General features: G+C 45.6%; 1 protein-coding gene across 4 annotated transcripts in view; it reads left to right on the top strand.

Annotated features, from left to right (window-relative positions):
• Positions 1 to 13900, top strand: part of Sh3tc2 (SH3 domain and tetratricopeptide repeats 2) — a 61283-nt gene extending 47383 nt beyond the window's left edge. For 2 of the 4 annotated variants that reach the window (XM_021633710.2, XM_060377197.1), the window contains 5 exons: positions 4687 to 4837; positions 5550 to 5672; positions 9209 to 9359; positions 10990 to 11186; positions 13059 to 13900. In XM_021633710.2, the coding sequence (XP_021489385.1) occupies positions 4687 to 4837; positions 5550 to 5672; positions 9209 to 9359; positions 10990 to 11186; positions 13059 to 13250 (814 nt within the window). In that variant the 3' untranslated portion in view covers positions 13251 to 13900. The other 2 variants (XM_060377195.1, XM_060377196.1) reach the window with 2 other exon arrangements.
• Positions 13901 to 18247: the final 4347 nt, after the last annotated feature.

Genomic DNA, 18247 nt, shown 5'->3' with positions numbered 1-18247 from the left:
TGGTTTCAGAGGGTTGGAGTTCAGGATGGCAGCGTGAAAGTGTGGTGGTGGGGACAGCTAAGAGCACATATCTCAGAACTGCAATGGGGTGTGTATGCAGAGTGCCCTGGGGATGATGGCTTTTGAAACCTCAACCCGGAGTCAAACCTCCTTTAGTAAGGCCACACTCTAGCAAGGCCACACCTCCTCTAGCGAGGCCACACCTCTTAATCTTGCCAAACCATTCTACCAACTAAGGACCAAATTATGGGGTGCCGGGGGGAGTCACACTCTCATTCAAACCTCCACACAGACCAACCCCTGTTCCGGAGTTGAACCAGATAGGGTTCAAGAGAACCTTATGGCTTTTTTGGATCCACCCGACAAATATTTATTGATCATTTTCTATGGCCCAGACAACAAGCTAGAAAGCAGATAAAGGTATTATATAGTCCCTGAGCTGGTTAGGCTTATAGAATAGTAAAGGGAGCAGAAAATGAACAGTCTCCAACGCAGTTGGAGAAATCTGCTAAGCGTACCCACATAACTAACTGGAAAGAGGGAATGCTTCGCATGCAGCAGCCCTTGTGGAGACTGATTAGGCTCCGTGTGTGAATATGATCCTAGCTTAGGATCCTAGCTTTTATTTTTATTCTATTCTGCTTGCTTCTGTGAAACTAAAATAAAAACGACAGCCAGCAGAAATAATAACAACAAAAAGCCTCCAACATTTGGCTTCTAATATGACTAATATGACTAATCCCTAACTCTTCTGCAATCCTCAGCGAGGAAACAGTTGCATTTGCTGTGCCCACACTTGATCCCAAGGCTGTGCTTCACTTCCACCTGCTTTTGCAGTTGAGGAAATTCTGTTCAGGGTTTGCAATCATTTATGCCCTTGACAATTTCAGCTTTTTTTTTTTTAAAGTGGTAAACAAAATCAAAGCTTTCCCACAATTGATAGCTAAGCCAGAAGTTTAGCAAATGTGGCTTGAATGTGCCGTTAGACTTTAGTGTTTGATTCTGGTTTGAATATGGCTCAATGCCTACACACAATTACTTACACTTTCTGACCATTATTTTTCCAATTTTCATTACATTTATTTATGGTGTGTGTGTGTGTGTGTGTGTGTGTGTGTATGCACATGTATGTGTGTGAGAGAGAGGCAGACACACACATGTACACACATATATCCACAGAGAGGGAAGGGAAGAGGGAGATGGGGGAGGGAGGGAGGAAAAGAGAGAGAGAGAGGGAGAGAAAGAGAAAGGGAGAGAAAGAGAGAGAGGGCCACGGCACGTGTGCAGTGTTGTGCATATGGAGTCAAAGGACAGCTTTCAGAGTCTGTTCCCTGCATCTACCATGTGTATGCTAGTGATGGAACCCAGATCTTCAGGCTTGGTAGCAAGCACCTTAACCCACAGGGCCATCTCTTCAACCAGCCCTTATTATTATCATTTTTCTTTTGTCAACGGGATGATAATAGTAGTATTGTGATGATTACTTGAGCCTATGTGTGCAAAGTGCCCAGGGCATGCTAAAGGCTCAGTTCATTTTTAGGTAACAATCAAATACATTGCCCCTACCGCAATCAGTGAGTAACGGAGAGTTTTAAAATAAAGCTTTAGAAACTAGAAATGAACAGGGGGACCTGGGAATGTTTTTTTTTTTTTTTTGTTCGTTTGTTTGCTATTTATTTGTACACTCAGTGAAGCGCCTTGCTAGTTTAAAGTTTCTATGGCTGGTGAATGAGAGAATGGGCATTGAAAGTGCACTTCCCACCACCTGGCTGGCCCCCTGAAAGTAGGCTCTAGCAACAGGAGAAGGACATGAGAGACCAGACCCTGTTACAGGTCAGGCAGGCTCCCCCAGGCCTTACCCAGGCAGGGCTGGCGGGACACTGTCTGGGAATACAGATGTGCTGGGCTCTCCTTGCCACGCTTCACCTGTTTGGACAGGAAGTAGAGGAGTCACCTGAGTAAATCAGCACTGACAAACCATATACTATTTTTTTCTTTTGGCTTAGAGGGCAGAGCAAGATCTAGACTCTTCATCTGGTGGCAAGAGGAATTAGGATGCGGAGTCATTCCAGGTCAAGCCTGTGTGTGACACAGCACAGCTGTTGGATTTACCATAACGGGGTGGTAAGGACTGATAAGAAAGTACCAAGGCATCTGGACACACCTCAGTTTAGACTGTGCGAGCACTTTTGGAAAGATGAATGTGTGTCTTGGTGAAAATCCTCCACTCACGTGGCGGTCTCCATGTTTTCCCTCCCACCTCCACCCTTAGAGAGAAACGCTTAGCTCTTAACTCTTCTTTTCCTGGCAAGGAAGCAAATGCCTACTCTGTGTGTTAGCTGCTGAGAATCTAAATCTTGTTCCCTGAGGATCTGGAGACAGAAATTTTAGTGCAAGGACATCCGAGGACAGTAAGTGGTAATAAAAACACAACAGGAAATAGGATCAAGATGAGATTTACGAGTTCTGTCTTCACCATTCGTTCCGGTCGGAGTGAGGAGAGTAGTGAAGTCAGGGCTGGAATCCTTTAACTCTCTTTGTTCCGACTTGGGGAGAGAAGGTCGGGGCTTCCTGGGTCTTAAGAGGACTGCGGTTCCTACCTGACCGGGGAGGTCAGTGGCCTCCACAGTGTTGTATGCAGCTTCTCAGTTTTCAGCATTGTCCCAGCTGCAGGTTTCTAAGACTTGAGAGAGTCTAATGTTCGCCCTGGATGCCAGTCATCTTATGTCAAGGGCAGGGCAGTAGGGACAACCGGAGTTCTTTCCTAACTCTTACATGGGCCAAATGCCTGGGCACTTTTTTCAGAAGGCCAAAAGCTCTGTCATTGCCAAAAGGCATCAGAGGTCATTAGTCAAGGCAAGTGTATGCATCCCTTATTGGAAAAAGGGCCTGACAGCAGAGTTGTCTGTGATGAACTGATGTATTAATCCGTTTTCCATTGCTATTACAAAATACTTTGGGCTAGGCACTAAGGCATGGTGCCATCAGGTCTGGCAAATGCCTCTTGGCTAATGGTATTATGATGGCAAGAGTGTTTGGTGAGATAAGAAACCAGATCTATGCTGTTCCTCTAGGACAATTCAATGCTCACAAGAAGTAACCCGGGTCCCAGGAGAGACATTTAATTCCTCTGTGAGCCATGCCTCTGGTAGCCCATGAGCCAATGACCTTGGATTAAGCCCTATATCTTATAGGCCCTACTACCTTTCAGTTTTGCTACAATGGAGATCAAGCTCCCAACCCTTTAACTTTCCTGAGCCAAGCCATATCAAAAGCACGTCCTGTAGGAACTGCCCTCCGAGTGTGGTTCTGTGTACATGTTCACAGCTGTGGCTGATAACATTTGGTATCTCTAGAAGACAAAGTGTTCTGGATTCCGGTGCCTGTGATCATAAACTGAGTGTTTTAGCAACTCAGATCTATGGCTTGTAACTGTCATGCTTCCATTTAGTTAGCCCCAGGTGGTTCTTGGCGTCTGCAGCCTTCTCAAGCTCTCAGGTAATATTGATGGAGGCCACAGGTTGGGGTGAGGGTGGGCGTGGGGTTTCAGAACTGTGGGTGGGGCTCTGGGTTTTGATCCTTCCATCTCTGGAACTGTTTCCTCTAGAGCCGTGGTTCTCACCCTTCCTAAAGCTGAGATCCTTTGCTACAGTTCCTCATTCTGTGTTGACCCCCAACCATATTGTTGCTAATTCCTAACTGTAATCTTGCAACTGGTATGACATATATATATATGTCTAACCTATATATATATATATAGGTTAGCCAAAGGGGTCGCAACCCACAGGTTGAGAAATACTTCTCTAGAGCATAAAATGGTTGGATCGGAACAGCACATCCTAACCTGAATCACATGATGCTCTTGCCTGGGTCACAATCCCAGACAATCCAGGGCTCCAGCTAGAGTGACATTTCAACACAGTATTGTGAATTACACAGCTTGGCTGCATGTGTATGTCTAAATAGACTTCAAGTGACTCTGCTGCTGGAGGTCTGTGGCACAGAGGATGCCATGGTCCGTGCTGTTCTCTAACTCTTGGTCTGCACCACCACCATCCGAGTCACATTTCTTCATTGATGGATGTCATGGGGAACTTGCATTTTGTACACGACAAGTTTTCCCTAAATAATTAAAGAGTACCCAAGTCATTAGAGCATTTTTCAAATAATTAAAGCAGGATTAAGTATCAACTTCAAAAAAATTCAGTCTGTGTTGATTGCTCTTCTTAATGAAACACAAACATCTTCTTCATGACTTTAAGTTACCCACTACACGTTGCTGTGGCCACGCAGGCATTAGTTTCATAAAAGCAGGTCTGGTGTCTTTAAGGTGCTTATGAAAAACATACAGCAGTGTAGTTGAGCGATATGGGTCAGTAATGACAGTCCTGATATTTAAATAGTCATCATCTGCTTATTACGTCACCAGTTTGAACATTCTGGATGTATTATGTTTTTCAGTCCCCACAATTCTCTTCTAAGGCAGTAACAATTGCCTTCCCCTGTTACAGATGGGGAAACCCAGGCATAGGTAGGTACCATACTGTCTCAAGGTCACGGGGCTGAGACTCCAATCAGCTTTAGCCCGCGGCTAGCTTGTTCTCTTCCAGAAACTCGGTCCTCCTGGGTTGAGTGACCCCCGGGCTCTTGGATCCTCCACAGTTCATGGTCCACATCTGTCTTCAGGTCCCTCAGGAGATCTCTCTCCTGCATCAAGGAGAGCCTGCGTATTTTTGTTGACCTTGGGGAGAGAGACAAGGCTGCTGAGGCCTGGCTGAGGGCTGGGCGCCTGCACTACCTCATGCAGGAAGACGAGCTGGTGGAACTGTACTTGCAGGTGGGTCGGGGTGCGCCATCTCCTTCTAGCCACCTGAGGGCACTGCTGTGCTCTCTAAGCTGGCGGGGATGGGGGTCGGGGAGTGGTGTCAGAGCCCTGGGAACCTGTGGGGGCTGGGGGAGGGGTACTGAGCACGGAGAATTTGATGCTTAGTGATAGTGATAGGCGACCTTGAGCTTGGAGGAGGAGTCGTGAGTTTGTTCCAAGTCTTGCTGTCTTCGCTTGCCCGGGGTGGCTCCCACATTTCCAATTTCAGTCATTTATGCATTAAGTGGGTGCCGTTGCTAAAGCCAGGCACCCTCTCGAACCATTATTTATTTATTTTTCTTGGACTCAACTTCAAATCAAGCTTTTGGAAACACTTTACACGATGTCGCAAATCACCGACTTAATTCATTTGTGATGTTTTCCCCGGAACATATCAAAATAAATATTTAACTATTGAAATACAGACTGTTTATCTGTGCGCTCTTACGATCTCCCCAAGTCCCACCAGAAGAATGTTCTCCTTCCACATGGGGGGTTGGCGGGGAGCTCCAGACAGAGCACATCTTAGCCTTTTTACCAGAGCCTCGTGGGTGAAGGCCAAGACCACATCGGCTAGGGTTTCTAGAATTCTGGCTAGGTTCTGGATCCTCGCCCTGCTTGTCTCGTAGAGCTCTGGATGTCATTTTCTCTGCCTTTGACAGCCTTTTTTCTTTTGTCCCACTAGGAGGCCATCCAGATAGCCTTGAGGTCGGAGGAGCCCTCCCTTGCCCTGAGGCTTTACGAAGAAGCAGGCGATGTGTTCTTCAACGGGACCCGGCACAGGCATCGCGCTGTGGAGTATTACCGGGTAAGCCACGGACTTCCTGGTGTGCCGAGCTAGAGCCTGGCACAAATGTGGGCAGCTCTATTGGATCCTCTTCATCATCCTTGTCCACCCCTCACTCACATCTTCATCTCAGCCAAGGATCTCGTCAACTTCGTTACTCTGGCTTGCGATATGAGCCTGGCTGTCACGATCTGCCGTAGTGATTAGGTCTTGGGTGCTTACGGCACTTCACAGTGGTGGCATACACAGATTATCAGTGTTCTTTTACTAATGTTGCATTATAGAAGATGACCGATAGGGGTGCATGGGTAGACACTGTTTGTCTGCCCTTTTCTGCTGCTACAACCAAGACAACTTACAGAAAGAAGGGCTTATCTTGGGCTTGTGGTTCCAAAGAGTAACATCATATCAGAGAAGTGTGACCACAGGCAGGCACAGTAGCAGTCACGTCTGAGAGCTCTCGGCCCAAACTACAAGCAGGAAACAGAGGGAGCAAACTTGAAATGGTGAGTCTATGGAACCCCCCAAATCCACCCCCAGTGACATTCTTCCTCCAGAAAGGCTACACCTCCAACCCCCCCCCCCCAAACAGCTATCCACTGGGAAGCAGGAATTCAACTGCCATCCACACCACCACAGACACTAAAAACATGCTACTGTGCTTTTAACAAACGTGTATTAAAGTGTACTTTAAAAATTAAAATGCATAGCACCAGCTCATCAAATCATGATTTCCCAGTTATTTTTGCAAATGATGAAGCAAGAACTCACATAAATGTCTAGGTAGAGCAGATACATGAATTGTTATTTATTACCTGACTAAAGTTTGGGAAGTATTTGGTCCCAGAAAAAAACTCTGCTTGTTTTTGTACTCTTTGCTCAGTTGCTTGCTTTTCATCAGATATGATTAGATACCAAATATGTGGTGGTCACTGAATGTAGTACGTGAGCAAGAAACACCTCATTGACTATCAAAATGCTTATTTTCATCTGCATTTTGTGGATAATAAAACTAAGGCTTGGGGCTGGAGAAAATGGTTCTGATTAAGAGCAGTTACTACTCTTGCAGTGGGCCTGTGTTTGGTTCCCAGCACCCACAAAGCAGCTCACAATTGCCTATAGCTCCAATACCAGGGGATTCAATATCCTTTTCTGGCCTCTTTAGGCATTGCATACGTGTGGTGCACATACATGCAGGCACACATTCATGCACATAAAAATAAATAAAGGTGAAAAGAAAAATAAGTCTCAAAGAACTGGTGACATGTCTACACTTACAGATTTATGAAAACGGAAATGATTATTTACTGAACAGTCAGACACCAGCTCATGTGACTATTCCACATATCAGCTGAATGAGTCCCCGGTGACCTCAGAATTATGAGACACTTTGGGGAACCCTCCGGTGGATGCCTTCTTTTATTAGTTACGCTAATAAAAGAAGTTAGAAATTGGCTTATAAAGAAGCCCAAAGACAGTTCTATTAAAGTTTAAAAGAAAAACAAAGCAGGCAAGCTGTAAATCTCAGCAGCACCAGGAGGAGAGAGGAGAGTGAAAGCTATGCTGTTAGTAAGTGGCCACGTGGTAGGGGAGGGCGCAGTTTAGTGAAAGATGGCAAAAGATCAGAGCATCAGAAAAGCACACCCAGGCTTCTCCAATATCTGAAAGGAGAAGAGAAAGGAAGGAAAAGGAAACACCGCATCTTTCTGAGTTAGGACTCAGAAAAGTGGCCAGGCTACATAGCAAGGCTTGGCAGTTTAGCATTGCTGCCTGATGGAAGACCTCCAGGCAGTTGCCACAGGGGTTGGGTTTCTGGGAAGGGAAAGTACATTGTCTCACCAAGGGGACAATTGTTTCTTTTATCTTCTTAGTCATGGCTTTAGGCCCTTAGTCATGACTGACAGGCCCAGATGGATTAGCTCTTAATGGGGGAGACAATTGTTTGTAATATTTCCTAATCACTGGAGCAGATGAGAATGTCATATCTTCACCCAGGGCCAGAGGAAGATTCCTTTCTTTAATAGGGCCTCAACAGAGCCTTGATAGTCTCAATGATCTCCAAGGCCATTCCTTCCTCGAGAGCAGAGACCTTAAAATCACTTAGGATTAGGCTGAAATTGGAAAATGAATATAATCCATTTTCACCATGAAAATCTAGAGACCCCATTCCAGAGTTGTAGTTTCTTTTCTTTTCTTTTCTTTTCTTTTCTTTTCTTTTCTTTTCTTTTCTTTTCTTTTCTTGTCTTGTCTTGTCTTGTCTTGTCTTGTCTTGTCTTGTCTTGTCTTGTCTTGTCTTTCTTCCTTCCTTCCTTCCTTCCTTCCTTCCTTCCTTCCTTTCTTTCTTTCTTTCTTTCTTTCTTTCTTTCTTTTTTTCCTTCCTTCCTTCCTTCCTTCCTTCCTTTTCTATTTTCTTTTTTTTTCTATCTTTCCCTCTTTCTTGTGGCTACTTTATTTGGGCTCTAATACCTCTACCTCCCTCCCAACCCTTATCTCTTCCAACACCTCAACACCCAGTCGGAAAGACAGAAGGTTAGAGGGGAAAAGGGCTGTAGATCTCTTTAGATTACTTCCTGCTGATTTGGGTCATCACATTCCTTGGGGCAAGTCCAAGCTTCATAGACAGAATATATCCAACTTCTTCTCGTCAAACCGCAATAACAGCAACCAGGAGCAGCAGAGGAGAGCAGCAGCTACCTCCCTCCTCCTCCCTCTTCCTCCTTCTCCCTCCCTCCTCCTCCTCCTCCTTGAGAGAGCTCCCACCTCTTTTGTGGCTCTGGCATTTATCCTCTCTGAAAAGTTCCCAGAATTCCAAAAGCCAACTATCCTCAGCTAGCAGAATCACTCGCCTGCTACTACACAAGGCAAATTACAGTTTGTTGCTCTGGACAATCTGAAGCAGCCCCATATCCCATACCTGGGATTAAAACAAAAGCATACTCACATAACTGGGTTTTTAAAGAAGCCAAAATTCTCGCTATACAGAGTTGTTCACCGGGAGGGATTAGTATCCATATGGTAGCTTAACCCCTAACATGGCTACAGGCAGGTGATAAGAAGCCAGAGCTCTCTCCCGGCACTCCTGGCTGGAGAGACAAAAATGACATGTCTTGCTTCTGGCAAAGGGTAAAATTGAACTGTTAAGCCAGGCGGTGGTGGTGCACACCTTTAATCCCAGCATACAGGAGACAAAGGCTGGTCTACAAATCGAGTTATAGGACAGCCAAGGCTATACAGAGAAACCCTGTCTTGGAAAACAAACGAACAATGGAACAGTTCACTTTTGGGGTTCCTGCCTTAAACTGCCTAGACAATTTTTTTTTTTTTTAAATCTCCTGTCCTCATCATTAGGAACTTGACTTTCCATTCTGCTTACAGTTGCCCCAATTTTAGAAAGTCCGATGACCTCCAGTTCTTCAACTGGTTAAGTGTGGTCAAAGTACCCACACTTAAGTTGAGGAAAGGCAACAGTGGGAACACATGGTCATCACAATCCCTCCAGGAGAAGCCAGGCCTCGTAAAGTGCCGTGTGTCTGTACATTAAGATGCTTGCTTCTCAGGCTGGGGCCGTTCCTTTAGCGAGGAGAATGAAAGCCCTGCGAACTGAGCTGCGCATCTTCAACAAGCTGACTGAGCTGCAGATCAGCCTGGAGGGCTACGAGAAAGCTTTGGAATTCGCCACCCTGGCTGCCAGGCTGAGCGTCCTCACAGGTAGGTGGACCTAACCCATAGGTTGCTTGGAGCTAGAGGACTAAACAATACTCAGGCATGGCTGGTGAAGCAGTGGCCACCAGCTTTGGACTCAGGCCTGTGTGGGTTCTAATCCCAGGTTCTGCAGTCAGAGAGGGTGTAATTGAACAAGACTAGTTTCCACAAGTTTTGTTCTTCATCAAGAGAGCAGTTTTCAAATAAAGAAATGATGCCTGTCTACCTAACTGGGGCAGCTCGAGATGAGGGACATAAATCCTCATTCTGAGGCCAGTGCTGCCAATGCTAATGATTGTATCACAGTTGGTAACATTCCCCCATGAGGTAAAGACTTTTTTACCCTGATTTTTTAATAGGTTGATAGTTAACAGAAGCACATTTCCCCTATACAGTAGAAATGCGAATGAAGTTCCCCTCTACCTAACATATTTGAAAGAGCTTGCACATACAGGGACAGCTAGAGGGAAATAATGTAAGCCGTTGGCGGGGAGGAAAAGTAGAATTCAAAAGACTAAAAACAAACTTAGTCTTGAGTGTGTGTGCTTGAGGAAAAACAGTGTCGATTAGAGAAGCCTCGATTCGACACAGGAGCAGATGGAGACCTGTGATAGTTCTAGAAGGTTCTTCTGGGTATTTTCCAGGTCATCTGATACAGGTGGTAGTGGGCTTTATTGATTCTAATTGTACCGGAGGACTCTTGCCCTTTCTCCTCCACTTTAACTGCGGGGAAACCTCTCCAGAGGTTTCTCACTGACTTCAGGAAAGGCCTGAGGGACCTTGGGTAGCTCAGTATGAGCTCTGTATGTATCTATTGCTTTCTGGAAACAAGCTTAAGGAGGCTGGGCTTACCTTGTATAGGATTCTCTGTGGTTGTAATTTTCTAAATCAGAGAATTTTCTCTTCTTTGGACTGTTTTTTTTTTTTTTTTTTTTTTTTTTTTTTTTGACAGTTTTGGCTTTTGGCTCTTTGAAACCTACAAGCATTTTTTTTTTTTTAAGATGGCATCAAATAGCTACTTTTCAAGCATTCCAAAGGCAGGATTGGACGAGGAGCATTTGTTCTCTGTATTAATAAAAATACTTTGTACAAAAATGGTTAGTTACTAAAATCATGAACTCTCACAAACTCCAAACACCTTAATCCCTAAGCCCACTGTTATGAGAAAGCTTGAAAGAGAATGGGTCACTGTACAGTCCACGGAACCGAGAGTTGTTAAGGAGCTGTGCTGTCACTAGGCTCTCAGTGTTCTTTATTAAAAGCAGTTCCTAACTACTTAATCTAGCTCGTCTTGTTGTTATAACCCATCATGTGTTTTAAGAAATAACTTCCCCCTCCATACTAGATTGCAATATCATCTGCAGCACAGGGAACATTTCTTCCGGAAATCAGACATCCCATTTTGTGGTTCTTTGTGACACATCTCGTAGGAGCAATATTCTATTTATCTGTAGGATTATTCAAGGAATCCTCGTTCTGAAACATTAAGCCCCATGAGGTAAGGGACTTCCTCTTTGCTCTTTCCTATGCTCCTAATCTCTGACATCTAGTAGAGTCAGCAAGTTTTTGGGGCTGAATATGAGTGAATGCTGCCCAGTGCTGGCTACAGGGTATCCCTCACTCTTGTGATTCCCAGGAGATCAGAAACAGGAGCTGGTGGCCTTTCACCGCCTGGCCACTGTGTACTTCTCTCTGAAAATGTATGAGATGGCTGAAGACTGCTACCTGAAGACTCTGTCCCTGTGCCCACCATGGCTGCAGAGCCCCAAGGAGGCACTGTACTATGCCAAGGTGTACTGTCGTCTGGGCCAACTCACTTTCAACCAGCTGAAGGTAAGAGCTAGTCTTCCATGATGGGCTTCTGAGAGCTGCCCTTTAGCCACCCTTTGCTGAGAAAGTTAGTGAGGGGACTTTGGAGCAAGGTTGAGAAGACCAATGGGCCAAGACGATCAGTCTTCATAGATTGGGTAGGGTATGCTTTCACTGGGGACAGAAAGACTTTTTAAGCTCCACTAGAGAAGTGAAAGGTGTTGAGAGGAAAGATCACACCTCTCCTCTGCTGTAATTCCTGTGAAAACTGAGTGACATGTCAATTAAATGTCCCAAGTCAACTGCACTATCTTTCTTTCTTTTCTTTCTTTTCTTTCTTTCTTTCTTTCTTTCTTTCTTTCTTTCTTTCTTTCTTTCTTTCTTTCTTTCTTTCTTTTTCTTTCTCTCTCTCTCTCTTTTGGTTTTTCAAGACAGGGTTTCTCTGTATAGCCTTGGCTCTCCTGGACTCGCTGTGTAGATCAGGCTGGCCTCGAACTCACAGTGATCCACCTGCCTCTGCCTCTCTGAGTGCTGGGATTACAGGCATATACCATTGCACTCAGCTCTTTTTTTAAAAAATATTTTTATTTAGTTTTATTTTATGTATGCAGGTGTCAGATCCCTTGGAACTGGAGCTACAGACAGTTATGAATTGCCATGCAGGTGCTGGGAATTGAGCCCAGGTCCTTTGGAAGAGCAGACAGTTCTCTTAACCACGGAGTCATTTCTCCAGCCCACATTTCTGATAAAGTTTTAGGAAATTATGTTATATAAGAAATGCACTCACATGAGTATGTTTGAGATAATCATGTATGGCACCGTGGATATAAGGATATTTAAGCCCTAAGAAGGTTCTTGTCTTGATTCTCTTCTTTTCTGGGCTGGAGTCCAGTCTAGAACTCCCAGTGGCCTCTGGAACTGAGTTGATAGCCTGCAACCCTGTTACAACTCTGACCCCGAAATTGTGTCCTCGAGTTTGGCTTCTCCTTCCAAAGGTCCTTGTCACCCCAGCATAACTCATAATCTTTAATACAGTGACTTGAGTGTGAGTCTTGTCTAACTCTGACCACAAATGGAGACTCAGGGCTGCTCTGCTGACCTTTTCTTACTGGTCAGACTATTTCTGGCCTGAAATAATTATGCGGGATAATGAGAACCAGGCGTCTCTTATTGCATCCTGCCCGAAGAAGCGTGTGTTTCTCATCCTTCTGTGTAGAGAGGGACAGGCAAGGTGAAGGGCCACTTAATCATCCAGCTGTTAGTGCCACAGTAAGTGGCTCGGGAGCAGAGAATGCCTGGTCGGGTTGCATCATCCAAGGACTCCAGGTACCGCAAAGGGAAAACCTCAAATAACTGTAAGCAGAACAGGCAGTCCTACTGACTCAAGGAACTGGAAACCGAGGCATGGACTTCGTTCCATGTACTTCCGGATCCCGTTCCTCCATCAGCTTCCTGGATTCCTCCCATCTCCTGCCTGACTCTGTGTATTCCTACTGCTCTGTGTTTCTTGTCCTCATTCCTTGCCAGCCCCTGGGAGGGTGATCCCATAACCGAAAGCACAGAGACTGCTTTCCTTGTAGGGTCACACTGAAAAGTCCCAGAGAGGGATGGACAGGTCACGTTTGAGTCATGTGTACACCCTTGAAATGCTGCGTCTGGTTCAAGGTTGTGTTATGAATGGATGACATGGGAAAAATGCCTCGGCGGTGCTTGAGGAGGAGGAGGGCAGTGTGGTTGGCAATGCCACTGAGCTAGAGTACAGTGAGTGGAGAACTCCTCTGAGGCAGTGGGACGTGGGGATGGAGTAACTGAAAAATGTCAGTGTTCTCAGTGTAGACGTCAAGCCTGTCGCGGAAGTGCTGCTAATGATGTCTCTTCTTTGCCCCGTGGGGTTAGGATGCCCATGATGCTACTGAATACTTTCTGCTGGCTCTAGCAGCGGCGGTCCTTCTGGGTGATGAGGAGCTCCAAGACACCATTAAGATCAGGCTGGACAACATCTGCCAGAGTCCCTTGTGGCACAGCCATCCCTTGGGGTGCTCGTCAGAGAGGGCACGGTGGCTCAGTGGTGGGAGCCTGGCCTTCTGAAGAAACCCTTTTCCTTTCTCACCATGTTGCCATGGCTACGTGCTGCCTTCCTGCCCCACGTTCTTAGATCTGGAACTGGGAGGGTTCAAGTTATCGCCCCATTTTATGGAGAAGAGCACTGGCCAGAAGGAGAGGGGCTCTGTGAGGAGCATTCTGGCTTTACGCTTTGCCTCAGGAGCTTGGTCCAGGTCACTGTGACGCCTTCCTCCACACACAGCTCTGAGATGCCTCCTCTCAACCCAGCTCCGGAGAAAGTGAGGAAAGCAGACACGGCGCTGGGGAAAGGGTGAGCAGCCTGCCCTGGTGTCCTTAGCAGTGTTCTCAGGGAAAGACCCTCCAGGGCAGCAGAGGGACCCATTGTTTCTTTCTCACTTTCTTCAAAACCAAAGGAGTCGGCACTTGGTGCTCATGGGGACTGCTGGCACAGAATTCTGTGTGGTTCTTGCTCAGGAGACACAGCCTCAGAACACTCGGGTGGGATGCACAGAGGTCCAACTGGGATCCATGTTCTCCATTCTACCTGAATGCATGGTTACTGTATGACCTCCCAGAATCTCCAATGAAGCTTACCCAGGGCTAAGGCTTTAGAATTATGCCATACATTATGTGTAAATACTGTATATCATTAAATATTGGCTATTTACTGTAATGGAAGTTTTGGTTTCTTTGTAAACTCAGTTACGTTATGTAAATATGTTTTTGTTTTAATCCCAAGTGTGGGATTTTAGTTGGGCTATAGTTTGTTCACAGCTGTTAACTGTCTCATGCAGAATGTGGCTTTCGCAAGCCGGTAATGGGCCTTCCATGTGCAGCATGGGGAGAGGCATGTTCTAGGACTCTGAGGATATAAACAGAGCCCGGAGAAGGTATGACATCGTGTGTGGTGTTGGCATGTGGCATGTAGCTGTTTGAATCGACCAGAGACAGTGTGGAGGTTTAGAGTAGACAGTGGTTTGGATGAGACTGCTGGCCGCATCTGCTGTTGATGGAGATTGGTATAACCCCAAAAGACCCATAGACCCTAAACAGCCAGGAGAAGTAAAGGGGTCTCTTTTCCCACTAACCTTCTCTCCCCTACAAAGGGTTGGGAGGTTGGAAGGAAGGTTGAGGCCTAAACACCCCAAATAAAGTAGAGTTTTAAAAATGAGCGCTACAATTTACATTTATATACACCTTTTGTCTCTTTCATAATGGGTGGGTAGGGGCAGAGATCAGTTGGCTTGAAGAATGGATTAAATGCCACTGTTACCTTATTACTTGAGAGTAGCTTCATTACAAAAGACTTCTGTGAGTTGTCTGTAACCACATACCACACAGAGTGGCTCAAAACATTGATTATCCATCTCATGATGTTTGCAGGGCTGTAATCCAAGCATGACCTTGCTGGGTCTTCTGGCTCAAGACGGCTTACAAGATTTCAGTCAAGATGTTGGCTTGGGGAGGAGGCACCTTGGGCTCAACTGGAAAAGAAACTGCTTCCAACTGGTTCACATGGTTGCTGGCAGGAGCTGGATTGGTTGCTGCTGGCAGTTCTCTAGAAGCTAGCCACAGTTGGTGCCATGTAGGCCAGGCCACCATATGATAGCTCCTGTCAAGAGAATGAGCAAGGCAGGGAGGCAAAAGAGAAATCAAGCAAGAGAGACTGTAATCAAACTGAGAAATGATACCCTTTTGTTTTGCATATTTGGGCCCATTGTGAGACAGCATCTGCCAGGGCCCCTTATGGCATAGCAATAATTTGAGATACTCCTCAGAGAGGATCAGCTGACAAAAGAGGGCTGGGTGTCTGTCAAGGTCATAGAAGTCAGGAGGGGAGGGATCACTGAGATTATTCTGAAATTGCTTACCATTGTAACTGAGTTCTTTGTTAATGGAACTAGCATCGAGCTAAAACTACATTCAGTGTCAGATGATTGACAAGCACAAATTCTGGGTTTGTACCTGAGACTTCGGAGTGGAAACCTCTGGAGCCCAGCCCCTGACCTCTCACAAATGTCCCCGGCCATTCAAGAGCATACTAAAGTGTGAGGAATGCTGTTCCAGGATGGGGCTTCTCAGGCAGCGTGCATGCCAGTCGCCCGGTGGTGAGCAAGCTGACCATGAACTTTTGGTTCCTGCTCCTCCTCATTCTGGCTTAGTGAGCCACATGTTCTAAGAGCATGCATTTTGAGAGAGCAACTCCAGAGATCATGAGGCAGGAGGTTCACGCCTGCTCTAAGCAGTGTAACATGGGTGAGAGCGGGCCATCATCCTCTTAACCTGCACATAGCCACTTAAATTTGACTAACACAACCACATTCCTTTTGTGTCTAGACTGTTGAGGGTGACTGTAAATTGTCTGTGTGGTGGGGTGGGGAGGGATGGTGTATTGAGTCAACATTATATCTAGTCACCAAAGTTATAGATACATCAACTTTTTTTTTTCCCTCCAAGGGACTCAATCCTTTTCAGCTGTTTTCTCCTCTAGAGTGCGCTTCCCCAGAAAGGAAATGGAATGATTCAATCCACTCCCGTGTAAAATAGATGCAGTTCTGCTCCCACTAGAAGTTGTAAATATCCCTACGCTGGGAGGAATGTTGTGGTTGAGGCTGGCTGGTCTAATCTCGAATGTAGAGTCCTTGCAAAAACATTCCTGAGGGATGGTCAGGGCACACGCGTTCCAGAGCAGTTACACATCTTATATTTGAAGAAGGATCTCCTGGCCTGGGAGCCACGCCACAGCCATTCCCCATCTGACTCAGGTTTCAGTCTCTCCCATTTCTTCCTGACAGGCCATCATCCACTGCTCAGAGCTGATGCTGTTCCAGGACTGCTCAGGCTTTTGATGTTGGTTGGGAGGGATGGAGACCGAAAAGGTGTGTTACTGTAATGAGTACAATTTGATTTTCAGTTTAACCCTTACTCAGATTTGTCCTCTTAGCAGCCATATCCTGTTCTCCACATCAAGCTTTGTAATGATGTGAATGGAACTGGGCGTTTTTTAAATGCACTTTTGTCCCATCAGATTCTTCTCAGTTGTTTCAAGTGTACATCTTCTGTGTATGCATTTATGTATGCATTTGTGCATGTGTACACAGGCATGAGGACATGAAGGACATTATACTGGTTTTATATTTCATTTAAGTTGTGGCCAAAGTTTTCTAACTGTGCATTTTGATTTATCTGTAAAGCTGGTAAATTTGCCTGTAACGAGGTCTGATATAATTGATCACTATATTTCCAGAGGCAAGTGTGAGGCCAGTTTTTAAAGAACCCAAACATTGTGTCAGATAACTATAACTGTTATTATGTATAAGTCACTTGTTATGCAGCTGATAAATGTATGCGTGAGTGACACCATAAACAGTATGGGTAGTTTTTCATTTGGAATGATGTTGATCTTCTTTTACTTTATGTTTTTCCAATATCAATAGATGTTGGAAGGAAGCAGATTTGACCTGCATATTTCATAGCCATGGTTTAGGTACCTCGTTATCCTTGCTAACCTCCCAGAACTTCTGTGAGCTGCCTGACTCCAGCTCCTCATCTCTGATCACAATGGCTATACTGCTTTCAGGGGCAACACTTCCCTGTCCTGTAGGGTTAGCATTCTAGAATAAACTACCACTCTTGTACTTTTCTATGCCTGTTCAAGAATCTTGATACAGACATTCATATGCCACCTGTGTATATACATACCTACCTCCATACACAGTACATATATGTGCTAGTGCTAAGTGAATATAATGTAATTCATTTGTCAGGAGTTTCTTTGGGGAGAGGATATATATGCAGGAGTGAAAGGAGAAAAATGGAACAGATCACCTGGAATGGGAAACTTTGTCTTGATGTTAACTGCAGAAAGACTCTGCACCTCTGACCTCTGAGGTCAGTGCCCCTGACAGAGTCTTTCCTGGAGGTTGCTGTCGTTGTCCTGGATGAGCAGGTTTGGAGATGGCATCTGTGGGATGAGACCAGATCTTTATATACCCTGATTTTATTCTGCTTTCTACAGGCGAGTAAACTAAGAAACAGAATGTAGGTTTTCTCCCAGGCTCACAGGTAGTGGCACACAAAGCAGTGCCCCAAGATTTCTGATGCAAGGACTAAGTTGGAAAATGATGGGGACTGGTGCCATTAAGGGGCCCCTTCACAACACGTAACTGTATGCACATGCACTTAAGCCTGTGTTTATCCTACGTGCAACACTAGAAGAGCCATTCGTCAAGCTATTTATACCTACTTGGTTTGGGGACTTCGGCTGGCCCTTCTTTCCTTTCCCTTTTCATTTCCTTTGCTTATATAAATCAATTCTGTAACGGGTAACTTGTGTAAACACACACACACATACACACGGACACACACAGAGTTGTATTGCTTTGTTGGCAACAGAATTCCATAAATAGTAACAAATATAATGAGGAAAACAATGCACCAAAACCAGGCTCAGGACCTTTCATTGCTCAGAAGCTCAAAAAATTAACACATAACAAAGTGTGGAAGGCAGCCTAGCACTGATCAGGCTCTTTTTGAACTATATGAGAAACAGAAGCAGCAAAAAGCCCCCTCCTCATAGATACAGTCAGTGACATCCAAGCACGTGCTTCTCAGGACAGGGAAGGAGGGGCCAGGCGGGGAGAGAGAGGAAGGCAGTGTGGAATAGAATCAGGACCCGCAGCATCGCTAGAGGAGTCGGTTTAAGGGTACTGTGGGTCCTCAGAACAGGAACTTTACCTGGGACAGGAGCAAGGGTGTCAGGGAGGGCTTCTTGGAAGGAAGCGACCCACAAAAGCTCCCAATTGGGAAAGAATTAGGTGAGGCTGGAGCAGAGTCGGGAAACAGGGAGGACAGGCAAAAACAGAAGGTCAGCATGCCCGTGCGTGTGTGCGTGCGTGCGTGCGTGCGTGCGTGCTCATGGGCTCTGAACTTGTCTGCGCTTCACCCTGAGGACAAGAGCAAACTGCAGATGGGGTAGAGGCAGGTGAGAGTGACATGGAGGTTCTGTGCTTCAGAAACCA

The sequence above is a fragment of the Meriones unguiculatus genome, chromosome 2 (assembly GCF_030254825.1).
Source record: "Meriones unguiculatus strain TT.TT164.6M chromosome 2, Bangor_MerUng_6.1, whole genome shotgun sequence".
NCBI lineage: Eukaryota > Metazoa > Chordata > Mammalia > Rodentia > Muridae > Meriones > Meriones unguiculatus.
Note: the sequence above shows the minus strand (reverse complement) of the source record. Positions and strands in the feature narration are given on the sequence as shown.